Raw genomic sequence first — 17,880 nt, forward strand, 5'->3', positions numbered from 1 at the left:
AACAAAGGCTTTTTCGCTGAATTGCGAAAAAGCCAAAAAGAAACTAGATGTATGTTTGTTGACAAACATATGGCTGTTTCGCTATTGTGTTTTTTATGTCATGTTATAGACTACGGGAGATAATAGATGAAGTCGAAAGTTGCAAAATCATGAGGACAAATGGTACAAAGACATATGCTTAAAAATGCAGATTGGATTGAATGTCTATTCTTATCTGATGACGTCATCATGACACGGCTGATATTGTGATCGATATCATATTGAGGTTTAGGTAGAATCTATATTTGTCAACTGAATGGAACTTGTCGCATGTAGTCATATCAACAGAAATTGTGCACAATTTTGCGAAACCATTTTTCCAATCATAGGTATTTAGCCTCCAAAATATGCAACTTTACTATGACGTCATATGTCACGTGATGACGTCATCATGACGCCACTACAACGTTCATCTATAACGCATCCTGGTCTAGGTACAAACCAACTTTTAACCAATCAGTCATGTAGTTCAGGAGATATATGCCTTTAAAATATGTTTATTGACTATGACATCATATGTCACGTGATGACGTCATCATGACATCATTTTTTATTTATTTATAAGATATCCCAGTCTAGGTATATTCCAAATTTGAACCCAATCGGACCTGTAGTTCTTGTAATACCGGCCTTCAAAATATGTATTTTTACGATGATGTCATATGTCATGTGATGACGTCATCATGACGTCACTTTAATTTTCATCTATAACACATCCCGGTCTAGGTACATACCAACTTTCAACTCCATCGGACCTGTAGTTCAGGAGATATAGGCCTTCAAAATATGTTTATTTTATATGACGTCACGTGATGACGTCATCACGGCGTCAAGTTAATTTTCATCTATAAGACATCCCGGTCTAGGTACATACCAACTTTCAACCCAATCGGACCTGTAGTTCTGGAGATATAGCCCAATCTGTCAGATCTAGCCGAATTCTGCTAGAAAATGGTCACAACAGAAAACTCGCATATAATGTGACGTCACGTGACTCATGATGACGGCACGATGAAGTCAATATTCGGCACACAACTTCAGCTGCTGGTCTAAATGTGTGCTGAGTATAAAGGCAATCGGATTAATTTTAGTGCCCTTAGCGCCGGTAACAAAAAAACGTGTACAAATGCTATGGGCAAAATGACTGAAAAAGAACAAAAAAAGAAAAAATCTTAACAAAAACAAAGGCTGTTTCGGCAAAATGCCGAAACAGCCCCCCCCCAAAAAAAATCTAAACGAAAACAAAGGCTGTTTCGGCTGGTTGCCGAAACAGCCAAAAAAGTACTTTTAGTTGCACTGTGAACACTTTTTCAACTTGAATTTTCGATACAGATTTCCTAGACTGTTCCTCTTCATTTTGCGACAGATAACCCTAACCCAAAATGCCTCTAAAACTGTTTTCAGAGAGGGCAAAACGTTGGGTGGACGTGGTAAGTCCACAAAACGTTCAAACCTCCAACACCCTGTAGATCTCTTTTGTTCACAGGTCCACAAATTGGGTTAGCTGTGAGGGCTGAGATGGTTAACACTGTGATTGATGGTTTTGGTAGCTGCTTTTTTTGTTACAACATTGGCAGAATCAAGCTGCACATGTATACTCCCTAAATAGCTGAATGATTTAGTGGCTTGGTGAACAGGGGTAATACTGTACATGTAGTACCAATGTTGGTGGATATATACGCTTACAAAATATGCATGATTATTAGTTTTAAGGAGACACGTTATTGTAGTTTCTTCGCACACAGTCCCCCTTTAGAGGCAAAATTTTATTGTGGCAATTAGGTTATATTTGTTGCTTGTGGTCTAATCAGTAAACGTACCGAAATTCGTGGAAAAAGGAGAAGGGAATATTGGGTTAGGGCACATTGAAGTTTGAAAAATTTTGTGCACAAGTCTATGGGAATGTCTCCCAAATGACCCATTTACCGTAATGATAATATTTATCATTATTATTATTCCATATGCTGAAATCTTTGAATTAGTGGTTAGGGTAGAGTTGATTTGTAAAAGATGAAAAGATGTCAAGTTGTAAATGAAGTAAACTAACAGAGTAAAGCAGATTCCCAGCAATGTGGAATGCTCTCAGTGCAGTGAGTTTCTTGGCTAGCCAGGCTGGAATTGTCTCAATAAGATTGTGAGACAGGTTTAAGGTTTGCAGGTGTGTTAAGGTCTCCAGACCTTCCACCTTGTTGATCCTATTGCAGCTGATGTTTAGTTCCCTGAGTCGCATTAGGTGATGGAGGTTTTCTATCTTGCTGATCTGGTTGTGGTTGATCATCAGGACTTGGAGATTTGTAAGACCCTCAAGATTTTCAATGTACTGGAAAAAAGTGAATGGAACAGATGGGAAAATATTATGAATAGGAGAATAGAATCCATACCTTTCAGTCCAAGCCAGATAAAGAAGGGCCCCTTGAAGACAAGAAGTTGCATTTTTTTTTAAATATCAGTTTGTAACATAACTATGTTACATAATTTGGTGATGCTGAATCCGCATATGATAAATACCAATCTGAAGATTAATGAGGCATTATCATCAAAATAAACATTATCAATGGGTAATGTTCCGTATTTTATCAAAAATGAAAAATATATTATACAAACAGTAACTTATGAGATTAAAGGACATTTTTTTGATGATCTCAAAATATACATGACATGGATTGATTTCTAAATTTGTTTTTATAAAAAAAAATTGTTGCTAGACTTGTTTCAAGCTGAAAGGGGCATATATGAGATGAACATTATGGCCTTCCTGAAAGACAAATGATTTGATTGTTACACTAAAAACATTGTTGCTTAATTGAGGGTTGCAACAACAGTTGTCCGTAAATTCTATGCGATTGCTTGGAAAGCATTGTTATATATCTACTTTTCAGGTAATCTGTCATCGGACTGTATATCAATGTAGCTAGTATCAATGTAGCTAGTGTCAAATTAAAATTTGACATCGGCGTATTAGCCGCACCGGCGTATAAGCTGCACCGGCCGCAGTGGTTTCAATTTTGTAAGGTCTCCAAATTCTAAAGTCAAAAAGCTCTGGACCGGTTCCATTTACACTACGAAAGCTATAAAAAGGGCCACAAAAGTTATATATCAAAACATTTACGGTAGATGCTCGTTAAAAAAAAATGTTTTACATTGTTTCTTGATTACAAATTTCCAGAAAAAATTGTATTGTGATGTTTGAACAACTGCTTGTCGAATAAAGAAACGTTTCAGACACCAAAAAAAGTATTAGTTGTCTTTTTTTTGGGAAACAGCGGAAATATTTGTAATTATTGTTCCCAAGAAAGTACACCCCTTTATTACAACAAATAGTGTGGTCCACAAGAGTGCATGGTGCAAATAGCGGCACATCAATGTGACTGTATGGTCAGCAACGAAGACAGCTTTCACTCACGCACGGCCGCAATTTTGATACATGTACCGCTCAGTACCTTTTTGTGGGACGTGCTTCCATTGTTGATAATGACCTTCCAGTACCTCAAGTCCAGTAACGATTGATAATTTATTTCAGCAACATATCTTTTCTTATACATGTACCAGTACATTAAATACACATTTAAATCTCATTTTTATTCTTCAAGGCTCGGCGTATAAGCTTCCCTGTGTATAAGCCGCAGTAAACAAAATCCGAAATCCGAAAATTACGGTAAATATTTAACTGTTTCCTTTTTTTTTTTTAGCTTTTGCAATTGATGCTATATGCCATTAAGATTTAAGACAAAAAAAAGATACCCGTATTTTCTTTCCATTGTCCTTTGTTGTTAGAATCAAATTCAGGGTTGTGATATCTCGCAGCTCTTCTTTGCCTGATATCTTCTTGATCATCACTTTGTTGATGTACCGCACCAAAGACTTCTCTGCAGAATCTGAACATTAAATAAGATAACAAATGTGTCACTGCTACACTAGTAAGCTTTTCTTGTTAAGGGTTCATTCGATTAACTACAAATTTGGAACAAACATCAACTTAATGTTGTGATACATCCAGTGCCCCCTTGTTACGTTGTCTTCATTGGCTGCTGATCCGTAAGCGTGTTGAATTCAAAATACTTGTCATCGTCTACAAATGCATTCATTCATAAGCCCCGGAGTATCTCCAAAACCTAATTTTATTTCACAAACCTTATTATGCCACTCGCTCTTCGCTAGACTCAACTCTTCTAACTTTGCCTAAAACCAGAATTCGTACCGGTGACAAAGCATTTCAAGCTGCTGGACCACGCCTTTGGAACTGTTTGCCCATCAACATCAGGAGGCCAAAACCTTGGGCATTTTCAAGGGTCTTCTAAAAACACACCTGTTTGTCTTTTTTTCTTGTATTGCTTCGAACTTCGTTTTGTTACTGAAGTTCTGTATATTGAGTTTCATGGTGCATTGTGTAATTTATTAAATACATGTATATATTGCCTTGTAAAGCGATGTGTTCCTTGAAGGGCGCTTTATAATCCTAAAGTTGACCACGGAAGCGTGAATAAGGGTCCGCACAAAATGTTTTTGCATTTTCTTGTTATTTGGACCTTGCAGATGAATATTCCAACGGTTGCCACTTTGGCACCCTTGAGCATATAAAAAAAAAAGTAGTCCTAATATGGTATACAGGTACGCTTCCGCCATACAAAAAATATATGTTTTCTATATGTACATTCTCTACAGGATTTTGTCCAAACGTATCAATTGAGGTGCCCCGACCACGTTTTGGGGTAAACAAACTCATTAAAGCAATTTTCAATGACTAATTTATATAGGGCCTATTTTATGCACATTTTGCAAATTAGCACTCGCTATTATCAAAAATGATTATTATATCTATGTACTTTTAATTCAGGGTGGTAATTGAAAATGGCCTGGAAAACCTATAGAAGTAGGAAATGTTTGACATGTAATTTATTATTTTTCAGGGTGGATGTCTAATTATACCCCAAAACGCTAATCAGTACAAGGCCCCCTTGGTTACAATGCAGTGTGCGAAACCATTTTTTAATCAGAAGTGATTAAGCACATGTATTCTATTGTCCAAGAAATTGGTGTTCTTCAATTTTATTAAACTCCTCATTATGCAGCCTTTGCGGGAGAATCATTTAAATTCCCTTCTGTCAGTGCGCGTCTGTTGTGCATTAAAACAGAGGGCACATACATTATTTCATACTGGAGCTATGGAAAAATATCCCATAATTTAAATTTACTGGAACCCCCCCCCCCCCCCCCCCTCCCACTGCAAAAAGTGTCAATGCATTTCTTTTAAGCAGGGCCCAACTGTACACTGTTGTTTTTTACTGTTTTTAATCTGGCATGGTCGAGCTTTCGTACGTACATGTACATTAGTGACACTGCAAATATGGGTCTGGTGCAGACCTCATTTGATATTATAGATATATTAGATACTATACAAATTATATTTCTAATGACGGATGACAGATGCTAATTTGCATATAATGCATTAAACAACATCATTATCATTGTATGAATGGATTCATTTAATTCGTTGACCCTCAAAACATGGGTTTGATTACCTCATTTTATACAATGTGACAAAGTCTGTGGAGCTGTATAAGTTAAATTTCAGATAATGGCGGATGCTTATTCGCATATTATTCATAAAATTCCCCCCCCCCCCTGAATTTTTGGCCAATTCTACTAGCGAATACTTACCCGTAGAGTATTACTACATATTATGCATTATTCTCTAGAGGGTGCCAGCCCTTCGCTAAGTTTTATTACCCACAGTACCTTGCGGCCTGCCCGCCATACTTCCTCTCTTCTCGAGCGTAAGGTGCGTGAATGAACGCATACGTGAGAATGGGGAGGCAGGTGGGCACTCTACGGGTAAGTATTCGCTAGTAGAATCGGCCCACACTTCTGTGGGGGTGGGGGATTCTACTGCGCTCTACTTAGTATTACTACATATGCAGAGTAGCACCGTTTTAGGTAGGTGGGTTCGCGTACGACATGAGAGTGTACAATGTGTAAGGTGGGCTGCAAGGGAGCGTGAGTCGTATGGCTATCATAACCCAGCAAGCGATAGTATTGCAGGATGCTGGCCAATGTGGTGAAAAGTGGCAATGAACAGAGCCTAGTGGGCACCGCAGATCAGTGCAGTCCAATGGAAGTACCACTGGAGGATCCGGATAGGACACAAGATCTTGTTCTGTGGGACAGAGGACAAGATCATCAGTCAGGAACGAAGATGTCAGGCGGGAGAACATCGCTGACTGGCACTTCATGAAGAAAGAGTGATGGGAGGTCAGGCAGAGCCCACCGAGCTCCCAATGCAAATGTCCTTGATCTATGATTGTGGAGTTCACTCATGCGCTGCACTATGGCTGCTGTCAGGAGGAAACTGTTTTCAAGGATGCGGTTAAAGAGCAGTAGCCTGGTCTAGTGGTTCGAGCAGGAACCAGGCGAGAGCTCTATTGCCCAAGATATTGGTGTTCTTCAATTTTATTAAACTCCTCATTATGCAGCCTTTGCGGGAGAATAATTTAAATTCCCTTCTGTCAGTGCGCGTCTATTGTGTATTAAAACAGAGGGCACATACATTATTTCATACTGGAGCTATGGAAAAATATCCCATAATTTAAATTCACTGGACCCCCCCCCCCCCTGCAAAAAGTGTCAATGCATTTCTTTTAAGCAGGGCCCAACTGTACACTGTTGTTTTTTACTGTTTTTAATCTGGCATGGTCGAGCTTTCGTACGTACATGTACATTAGTGACACTGCAAATATGGGTCTGGTGCAGAACCTCATTTGATATTATAGATATATTAGATATAGGAGATACTATACAAATTATATTTCTAATGACGGATGACAGATGCTAATTTGCATATAATGCATTTAATAAACAACATCATTATCATTGTATGAATGGATTCATTTAATTCGTTGACCCTCAAAACATGGGTTTGATTACCTCATTTTATACAATGTGACAAAGTCTGTGGAGCTGTATAAGTTAAATTTCAGATAATGGCGGATGCTTATTCGCATATTATTCATAAAATTCCCCCCCCCCCTGAATTTTTGGCCGATTCTACTAGCGAATACTTACCCATAGAGTATTACTACATATTATGCATTATTCTCTAGAGGGTGCCAGCCATACGCTAAGTTTTATTACCCACAGTACCTTGCGGCCCGCCCGCCATACTTCCTCTCTTCTCGAGCGTAAGGTGCGTGAATGAACGCATACGTGAGAATGGAGAGGCAGGTGGGCACTCTACGGGTAAGTATTCGCTAGTAGAATCGGCCCACACTTCTGTGGGTGGGGGGGGGGGGGGATTCTACTGCGTTCTACTTAGTATTACTACATATGCAGAGTAGCACCATTTTAGGTAGGTGGGTTCGCGTACGACATGAGAGTGTACGATGTGTAAGGTAGGCTGCAAGGGAAGTGGAACAGTAGGGTTGCAGTCTCAGTGGAGTGAGAACCTAGGGTATAGGAGACCCATCAGTCTAAGGTGGTAGCTGAGAACCTAGGGTATAGGAGACCCATCAGTCTGGAGGAGTGGGAGCCAGATGTCGTTGAGGGTGAAACCCGATGTCTTGCGGAACTGTGTTGTGCTTGCGGATCTCGATGGCTTCCCGTATGCGTCTTGGATGCCAGAACTGGATCGGTGCGATGAGTTCGGCCGCATCCCAATCAACTTTGTTGTTGTTGATGTGGGAATGTTTGACAATGGCCGATTTGTCAAAATCCCCTCGCCGTCCATGTGCTCTGTGTTCCTTGAGCCTAGTGGGAAGGTTCCGACCGGTTTCGCCGATGTAGACTTTGCCACATTCACATGGAATGCGGTAGACCTGGCTTGGAAGAGGAGTCCTGCTTGTCCTTGTGAGTGTGGAGGCTGCCTTGGAGCTTGTTGCCAGATGAGTGGTACACCTTGACGCCGGCTTGTTGGAGGATGCGTTGGAGATGATGAGAAGCTGGACCTATGTAAGGAAGAGTGACTGAGGGAGATACAGTGGGAGGACCTTGGGTAGAGGAGACCCATTGGTCAGGTTTGCTGATCTTGATGCAGTTGGGTTTGTAGCCGTTCTGTTGTAGTGACGCCTGGATGTGCTTGAGTTCACGCTTGAGATTGTCTTGGTCGCAGACATCAAAGGCTCTCTGTACTAGGGTGCGGTTGACCGATGACTTGATGCTGGCATGATGGAACGACCGCTGGTGGAGATAGCGGTTGGTGTGGGTTGGTTTCCTGTAGACGCTATGTCCCAGGGTGCCATCCGGATTCCTGGAGATCTTGACGTCCAGGAAAGGTATGGTGCCGTCTTGTTCTTGTTCCATGGTGAAGCTGATGCTGGTGTGTTGCTGGTTGAGGTACTGGAGGAAGTCTTGGAGTGTGTCCGAGACAACAGATTGACCCTGCACTATGCTCTAAAAGCGATGAAGGGTGATAAAGACCACTACCATTTGAGAAAATTGTTGTGGCAGGTGGCTGATGGTAAGTCCAGAGACCCGCCATTTGGTGAGATTCTATCAACGTGCCCCAACCAAACAGAGATGAATCTGTTTTGATCGTCATGGTGGGCCGAAAGGGCGGGAAAAACCCTGGCTGATATTGTCCGGTTGGATCCACCACCGGAGACGCAGCCGGGTATTCTGTGAACACAGTACCATGTGGGATACAGGGTGGAACCGTGGACAAAAGGGAGCCAGAAAATTTAAGCAGGCCCCTATACAGGCGACTCCGCAAAAAAACAAATCTGAGGTTTGCCAGTAGGCCATGGGGGAAATGGCATTGAAAAACATTGGCGATTCGCCCCCATGTCCGGTGAGCCGTGTCCCGTTGTACGTGTAGATCGGGGACAGCACCGAATAACTGGGCCATTGGGATGAGATTGGCTGGGATTTAGAATTGGAAATTGAGCGGGTCTGACGTACTGCGTGAGTCATTGAAGCCCACTATGTGCCAATGATGAATCCGTCGGCAAGGTTTATGAACATCCATAGACCTTGACGATAGAAGGCACTGGCTAGTGACTTGTTCACAATTCTGGTGAAGACCCTGAGTCTGGCATGCGTTTGTGTCCGACGAATGGGCAGTCGAGAACTCCAGGCAGTAGCCGAGTGAGACAGTGTCGACTAGCCACCGGACTGAAGTAATTTGGCCCCAGGACCCGGTGAAAATGAGTCAAACAGGTTCTCACAGGTCCTGTGATTGGTGGATATATTCACTTCTGCCAGCTGAACCGTGGCTGAAAGGCAGCAATTGAGGCTGAAGGACAGAAGGTGGCTCATTTATTTGCAGGGCGTTGAGCGGTGGACTAAATCCAATGCTTGACGGCTGTAGAGGACTGGGAAGAAGTTTCCTCGCCTTCCACCGCTGTGACCCGGGTTCAAATCCCGCCTGGGCCAATATGTGGATTGGGTTTTCAGTCCCTGCCTGATTCCGTGGGTTTTCCCCAGAATATTCTTCTGGGCTTTTCCTCCCACCTCTAAAACTGTAACTTCTTCTCATTGTCTTCTCTCCACAGGTTTCTTCAGGCTTGCGAGCTACAGTGCCTAGGGCGCTTTTGAGGAACCCTTGGTTTCATTACCAGAAATGATTAATAATAATAATAATAATAAAAGTGGTCTTCTCCGTAGCAGTCTGAAACTGAATGGCAAAGAGGTCTCGCCCCTGGAAGGAAAGGGACATGAGCCATTCGCAAGTTTAAGAATTGCTGCCCGTCGTGCCTCTATGTCGATTAAGTTCACTGGAACTGCCCAAAGGGAGTTTTGCAGTCAGTGAAAGGCAGAACCGAGCATGTCGCTTTAAAAATCTTGGCTGTGTAGCAGGTGTTGGGTTCACACAACCCCAATACGTGCGCCATTTCTCGTACCAGGTGAAAAACGTGGTAATCGAGGCTGGCATAGTTGTGTCCTCTTGTTTTGCCTTACGAGGTGACAGGGAAGAGGAAACATCTTGGGCAGAAGGTTCAGACGGCGAGTCCGTGGGAGCACCGAGAGAACTAAAGGCAAATACAAATGTATTAACATGACTGGAGTGTCCAGAGGACAAAAAAAAGCGTGTGTGGTTTATTAGGGTTTGGGGCCGGACGGGGCTGAGAAGACGACGAGCCTGGATCAGCTGCAGCATTCTACTTGGAGACTGCTGACAAGGTTTCAAATACAATGTATAAGGCCTTGTCATGAGATTTTTTTTTGGGGGGGGGGGTCCACAGAGCTATCATAGATATACATGTACAATGTCTGAGGAAAAATCAGCCTCAGATTTTAGAGGGACCCCAGAGGCAGCAGGGAACTCTGATGTGAATGAACCACGCAGAGAAACCAAGGGCTGGGTTGAGCAAAGTTGAATCGCCGCCTGGAAAGATGGGGCCCTGGCACCCGGATTGCCGGATATGGGGGCCATGGGAGGCCGCACCGGTGGAGTAGCGGCAGGCGCGGTCGCATGGCAGGCTGTATTTTAGGTGTTTCCGAATTACTTTGGGGCCCCGTGGATGACATAATTGCTGCACGGGGGAAACCCAAATACATGTAAATCGGGAAAAACCGGACGGCAGCAGAAGAAGTTGGGTGCGGCGCCCGGTACACTCTTGGAGCGGCCAGAAGACTAGTTTGGAAACGAGCGATTGGCCTATCAAATGAAGGATGAATCGCTCTAGTGCTCTAGTATAAATTACTGGAGCAGAATAAGACGCCTGAAGCTTCACACCATGTAACTGTGAGGTAACGAAATCACCAGTTAATACATGAATACGTGACAGCTTTCGTTTTCAAGGTGAAGCCCTATTCGGTGTAGCGTAAGGGATTTGCTAGCAGCAAAATATCACACTTTGACTGTTAAGGCGAAAGCACCGAGTAATCGGTGGAACGTGAGGGTTTTGCTTAAAGTGAAATATCACGTTGGCTGATCGCGAAGCTGTGGTTGGAGTTAACAACTTGCAGTCAATGTTGAGAAGTCCCGCACGTTGAACAACACAGCTATGAAACGAAACTGCCGGTAAAAATAACGTTCATTTAGTAGATGAAAACACCAAAAATGTTGGTGCAGCGTGAGGGATTTGCGACCAGCGAAATATCACGCAGACTGTTGAAAGCGAAGCACCTAAAATTTGGTGAGGCGTGAAGGATTTGCAAAGTAGCAAAATACATGTATCATGCTGGCTGATCATTAAGTTGTGTGTCATTAAAGTGAACAACTTGTAGCCAATTTTGTGAAATCTTGCACATTGGTCACCGCTGTGAGATAACAAAACTGCCGGCAAAAATAATGGCGTCGTTTTGAAGGCAAAAACACCGAAAAGTCGTTGCGGCGTGATGATTGGCTAACAGTAACAGCAACTTTTCACGCTGACTGGTCGGTAAGCTGTGGTTTAGCAGTTAACAACTCACTGTCAATGCGAAGTCTCGCGCGTAGTTTAATATGCCGCTTTGAGAAAACGAAAGTGCCAGTTAATTATGGTGTTTGTTTTGAAGGTCAAAGCACTGAACATACAAGTTCGCTGCAGCGTGAGGGATTTGCGTAGCAAAATATCACACTTATGGGTTGGCAACTTAGTAGAGAAGGTAATGGGTGAGTAGCTTGCAACTAGAGCAACGCTCGCCCCGTGCACTGTCTCACTCGATCGGTACATCGACACTGATGTGAGACAACGAAAGCCGCCGTTAAATAACAGCAAATCGCCAATTAAATAGCGGCGTTCGTGTTGCAGACAAAAGCACCGATGATATTCGGTGCAGCATGAGGGATTTGTTAAGTAGCAAAAATCACGCTGTAGCGTAGGTAAGGGGGGAGTGGCTTGCAACTCGTGCCACACTGGCCCCATGTAAAACCGTTGAATTCGGTACATCAACGTACGCTGCTGTGAGACAACGAAACTGCCGGTGAAATAACACGGTATCACCGGGTAAACAACGGCAGTCGTTTTGAAGGCGAAGACTCCAAAATTTGGTGCAGCGTGAAGAATTTGCTAATAGATAAATATATCGCGCCGACTGGACGGTAACTTGTAGAGAAGGTATGGGGGGAGTGGCTTCCAACTCATGCGACACTCGCCCTGCGTAATGTCTCGCTCTTTCTGTACACAACACTGCTGTGAGACATCGAAAGTTGCCGTGTAAATAACAGCGAAACGCCGGGTAAACAGAGGCGTTTGTGTTGGTGTGAGGGATTTGCTAATTAGTGAAAATATCACGCTGATTGGACAGCAACTTATAACCTAGATAAGGGGAAAGTGGCTTGCAACTAATGCGACACTTGCTAAGTATAAAGTCTCACTCGTTCGGTACAACAAAACAGCTGTGAGACAACGAAACTGCTGGTTAAATAACACGGTATCGCCGGGTAAATAAACGCAGTCGTTTTGAAGACGAAGACTCCATGTACATGTAATCGGTACAGCGTGAGGGATTGGCTATAAAAGTAGCGAATATCACCCTGATGGGTCGGTAAGTAGTGGGTGAGCGGCTTGCAACTCGTGGGACACTCCCCAAAGCCTAATTGTCCATTCGGAATATCGTGAATGACTTTCAGCCCGTGAAAAGCCTCACGCGAATGGTTGCGACGTACGAGCATAAAGCGAGTTGCTAGCAACCTGTGCAAAGCCCCACTTGCTCTGTACGAAGTGAGCTACCTGCAGCCTGCAAAGCCTCGCTAGATGGGTACGGCGTGAGCTACTTGTAGGGCCAATGATTTTCCGCGATTGCGGAAAACGGACGGAATTCGCGGAATCTGCTCCTCGAAACGGAAAACGGAATTTGAATCTGAAGAAAATAATTTCTGCAATTTTATTGATAAAAAACATAATTTCGTTAAATTTATTGAGTACAAAACGAATTATTGATGATTGATTGAACAGACGAGCCATACAACAAATGAGCAGTGTTTATATCACGATTTTGGGGGGACAAAAACGTTCAAGATCAGAGCAATAAATGTTGCGAGATCATTACCGTAGTACGCGTAGTCACGGGAGTGACAGTCCCGACCCGCGTCAGCGCAACGGTGAAAATCATCACACTCACGGCACGCTCTCGCGGGTCTCTTTTGCTCCATCGGCAGGTTTATTTTTCTCTGTTCAATCAATCAACCATTCGTATAACATCTAACTTTGGCTCTATTGAAATGCATGTTGTGCTTAGGTCCAAAATCTACCGTGTGTTCTTATTCCTCCATGCGTAAACTATCCTATTTTGTCGCTAACGTTAGCCCGAAAACAAAATGGCGAACATGAATTTCGCTTCGGCCAGCTGATGTGTGTGACGTCATGGGATTGGCCTGTACGGCTATTGCATGTTTCTTGCGTGTGTGGCAGTGGCAGTGCAGTATACGACTTGACTGTGGTGAAGTTAAATACTATGTCTGTACATTGATCGGCCGTTGATAAAATCGAAATTTTTGGGGGGCAGTTTTCCCGCGCTCCAACCAAACGACTATTTCATTATAGTCTTGGAATTATTTACTGTGTACATGGTATATGTTTAAATGCCTTTTTATGTATTGAATAAATGTGAAACGGAATTTTTCAGCCTGAAACGGAATTCAGGATTTTTGAAAACGGAATTTGCACTATTCTGAAACGGAAAATCATTGGCCCTATACTTGCAACCTGTGCAAATCCTCAGGCACACGGTCTCGTACCGTAAGAACTGTGTAACGGGAGTGAGTGACCGGCAACCTGTGCTGTGCGAGGACTCACTCCTGAAAAGTACCTGTAAACGACCAAAGATATATGACGAAAAACTGACCCAAAATACCGCAAAAACTTACTCAACTTATAGCGACAACAATAAAGATAAATAATAAAACTATGAACTTAGCTATAAAAATGGCTGAGGAAAGACTGAGAAAATTTGCAAAGCGAAAGCTCTGTAAATATACGTCTTTCACAAAACGCCGCTAAGGCCAAAAAAAAAAATTGTGTGTTTACGGTAACCCGACCGACCTGGAATTTTTTTGGCCAAATTGCCGACCTCAAACTTTTTATTGCCATTTTGAAGGTTGATATTGATCATTTTTAATGAACAAATTTCAAAAATTTCAAGTACTTTTAATTATTTGCCATGAACATACATGTAGACCATTTTCCACACTTGAAACTGACCATGATTTGACACAAACATACCTGTGTTAAACGTGCGAAAATCGCGACGATCTCAAAACTTGAATTCTCAAACTACATGAAGTATGATTATTTTTGCATAAACGCATCGGGGTGAACTGGTGCGCCTGGCCGACGGACGGCAGGGATCTCCCCATGTACAAACGTGCGTACTGTGATACGCACAATATAATTATTATTCACACCATTAAAATGCACAATATAATCGTTACATACGCCATTATTTCATCTTGACATGCAAAATCTTGACAAAAATCCTGTTTTTCTGATGCATGTGTGATCAAAATGCACACGATGACGGGTTCTGTCGACTGCCAACTGACAGGCATGCAGCGCATACAGCATGGTGCACTGGTTCCCTTCGCGTGCTAACAGAATCAATACTATAATGAAGGACCGGAACCAGTGACTACTGCCTAAACAAACGTCGTACCACGATGATGTTGTGCCGTCGGCCGAAGTTGGATCGTAAAAATACCAAACAAACATCGATGGAGAAAGAGAATTTCTGCGAATTAATTCACAGAACGTGATCTTTATTTTCTGTGTATGTGTTTTCCATTAAAATGACGAGATTGCAAAGCTCGAACTCGTGGCGTAACATCGTAGCGTGTTTCTGCAGTAGTGCAAGATTTTCGGCCACGTGGGATGGGCCGTACACAGTACAGTAATGCACACTGATACTGGGCCGTTGAGCACGGCGCGATGTACGGCCGGCCAGTCTGAATGTCGGCGGCGCCAGCGGCCGTGATATATATGTTAAGCATATAGTGGAATCACCCACCTCAAAAATATTTAATAAGTTTTAATCACTTTTGATGGCCAGTCTTGATAATTTTCGTGGCGCAAATGAAAATAATCCAGGCACAAAATAAACATGATTCCTTGCTCTATGATGCTCCATTAATCAGCACCCAAAAAAAATTGACGAAATAATTTTTCCGACCTAATGACGCTATTTTGAAAGGCATGTAATCGGAAGCAAAAGGATTTTTTTCTTCACCTTAATTTCTTAATTTGAAACTTACTTGTAAATGTAATTTTGATTTTTTTTCTTTAATTACAAAAATAGGGGCCTTCAAGATCTTCTCTCAAAAATTTTCGGGGCCCTTAAAAAGCGGGCCCCGAACCCCACGCCATGGCTTCGCAGGTTGTTGAATCACAGCAAAACTTCCCCCACAGGTTTGAAAAAATCCCAGGGAGAACCCTGGGACGGTACGAATTAATTTGGAATGAAATGTATCGATTGAGTATCTTGAATGCTTGAATAATGTTTTTATACAAATATTTTGCGAAAGAACATGCATGAGCCTGCAGAACTGAAATAAAAAAAATATTACAAAATAAAATTATTTCCCTACCTACCTACCTGGATTTGTTTCAGACCGTTACCATAAACACACCATTTTTTTTGTTTGGCCTAAGAGAAAAGAGGAAGTATGGCAAGCGGGCCGCAAGGTACTGCGAGTAATAAATCTTAGCGTATGGCTGGCACTCTCTAGGGAATAATGCATATATGTAGTAATACTCTACGGGTAAGTAGAGCACAGTAGAAACACAAGTTTTCATCATCAAAATGGCATTAATGAATTTGTTGAACCTGCAGAGAAAATTCATACATGTTACAATCATTTTTGATAATAGTGAAAGCTAATTTACATAATCTGCATACATTATATACACAATTGTAGAAATGGCTTTAATGCATTCGTTTACACAAAGAACATGTTTTAGACACCTCATGTAATATGATTGGACACATTCCTGCGGAAATATAGATGAAGTTAAATTTTCGATAGGCATAATGGAGGATACTTATTTGCATATTTTGCATAAAATACATAAATTAGTGATTGAAATAAGGCTTTAATGAATTTTTTTACCCCCAAACATGGTCTGAGCACCTGGATTGATATATCTGCACGAAATTCTGCAGAGATTTAGAAAACTTATATTTTTCCTTATGGCGGAAGCTAACTTGCATATTAATTTATTTTTTTTAAATGCTCAAGGGTGCCAAGGTGGCACCCGTTGGAATATTGATCTACAAGGTTCAAATAACAAGAACATGCAAAAACATTTTGTGCGGACCCTTATTCATGGCTCACCTCCAAAATTGGGGTTTGATACCCGGAATATTATAAATGCCTAATTGTATACTGTATTGTATTGTAGCAACAAAGTAACAACATTTTATAATTTTCTTTTTAACAAAATGAGGCAAAATTTTGCAACACACAAACAGATGTCTGATCAAAGCAAGTATTCCCCCATGGAGCAGGCAGCAAAATTAGATTAATTTACAGTGTGGCAGGGCCAAGTTAGACAAGTGAATTTTTATAGTGTATTAAATAGGAGGAGCTCCCCTTAGAAAAAGAAATCATTTTAGTTTTACTTAAGATTCCCCCCCCCCACTTTTTGTTGGTAGTGTGTCCCCCTGTTTGTGTACTTTAGCCCACGATTCCCCCCCCCCCCCCCATATAAGTTGCCACACGGTTGGTCATGCCACATTGAGTTTTAGTTTAGCAGACCAGCAAAGAGACAGGTTAACATTTTAGCCTTCTATTTTCCTCCTACCTGAAGAGTGTTTCCCTGCTTGGGTTTGTCTCCTAGGCCAGTCATTGGTTTTTAGTTCATTTCTGTGCTTTTAGAGTCACTTTCCACTAGTGCTGTGTGGGTTTTATTTTGGCTTTTTTATTATTTTAATCTTGGATTTTGATCCAGATTGAGATTTGTTTTGGAAGTTATAACAAGCTGTACTCGCAATCTCAAGGTTTAACGCAAAGTTGACGCAATCAAGTAGACTTCTTTAAAGTACAGCTGCTAGAGTTCGCAAGGGGTCTTGACAGAAGCCTTTAATCCATAATCATCATTCTTTGCTCCGTGAAAACTAGTACAAACAAATAAAATGCAGATAGATTCACATAAATATTTGTTAGGTCACGAGGTGAATACATGTACATGAATGCAAATATCCAAATCCAAAGTGTGGCAAAACATCTGGTGAAAATGTCTCTAAAATGCAAGAAAATCCATTCTGCAATCTCAATACACAAAAGAGAATATATCATTTACCTCCTTGTAGGATTCGCAGAAATTGATAATTCTGGCTTAATCTTCCAAAAAGGTCGCAAGTTTCATGCGAAAATGTGGTTGCTACAGCATGACGTTCGTTTGTTCGAGGCAGGTATTCTGTCCTCCACTAAATACTGCTTAAAGGCGCTGTGACTGTCTAACGGTGATTCATCTGCATCAACAAAGTATTTGAGAAACCTAATTTTCTGAAGGTTAGAGATATTGATTTTTTTTTTATCAGGTTGAGTTAAATATTTGAGAAGTCTGTTTTGTTTCCTAGTTTCTTTTTCTTCTTTGTCCCAGTTTAAAAACTAAATCACGACTGCATCATTTTGAACCAGGATTTTTCTAGTGCGCCACTTTTTGCCGTTACATTTACATATTTTTTTATTATTTTTGGTGTCGAGACCCGGGATGATTACTTTTCTTTAGGGATCAAGCCATTTATGGTTTTTTTTGGCTGGGACACATTTTTTTCTTCTCCAAAAGTACTTTTTTATAAATCGAAACCCACAGTGCTTTTTGGTTATTGAACTTGAGGAGTGCAGGATGACTGAAACACCATGGTGAAGGTCCGGACTCCACTTCAACTGTGTAGGTTTGACCCACTACCCACCAGCTGTGACCATGTCGACCAAGTTCCGTTAGCTGAACCGCAGTTGAGCATCTTACAGCTGCTGCAACATCAAAT

At 41.8% G+C, this 17,880-nt stretch overlaps 1 protein-coding gene across 1 annotated transcript in view; it reads right to left on the reverse strand.

The window, feature by feature from the left end:
- The window catches only part of LOC119739374 (centriolin-like), a 306,576-nt gene that overhangs the window by 260,717 nt on the left and 27,979 nt on the right, over positions 1 to 17,880 (reverse strand). Inside the window, exons 3-4 of the mRNA XM_038214300.1 lie at positions 3,781 to 3,914; positions 2,087 to 2,359 (exon numbers count right to left, since the gene is read on the reverse strand). Coding sequence (XP_038070228.1) covers positions 2,087 to 2,359; positions 3,781 to 3,914 — 407 coding nt within the window. The remainder of the gene's footprint in view (positions 1 to 2,086; positions 2,360 to 3,780; positions 3,915 to 17,880) is intronic.

This window comes from Patiria miniata, unplaced genomic scaffold, assembly GCF_015706575.1.
Source record: "Patiria miniata isolate m_02_andy unplaced genomic scaffold, ASM1570657v1 HiC_scaffold_30, whole genome shotgun sequence".
Classification (NCBI taxonomy): Eukaryota; Metazoa; Echinodermata; class Asteroidea; order Valvatida; family Asterinidae; genus Patiria; species Patiria miniata.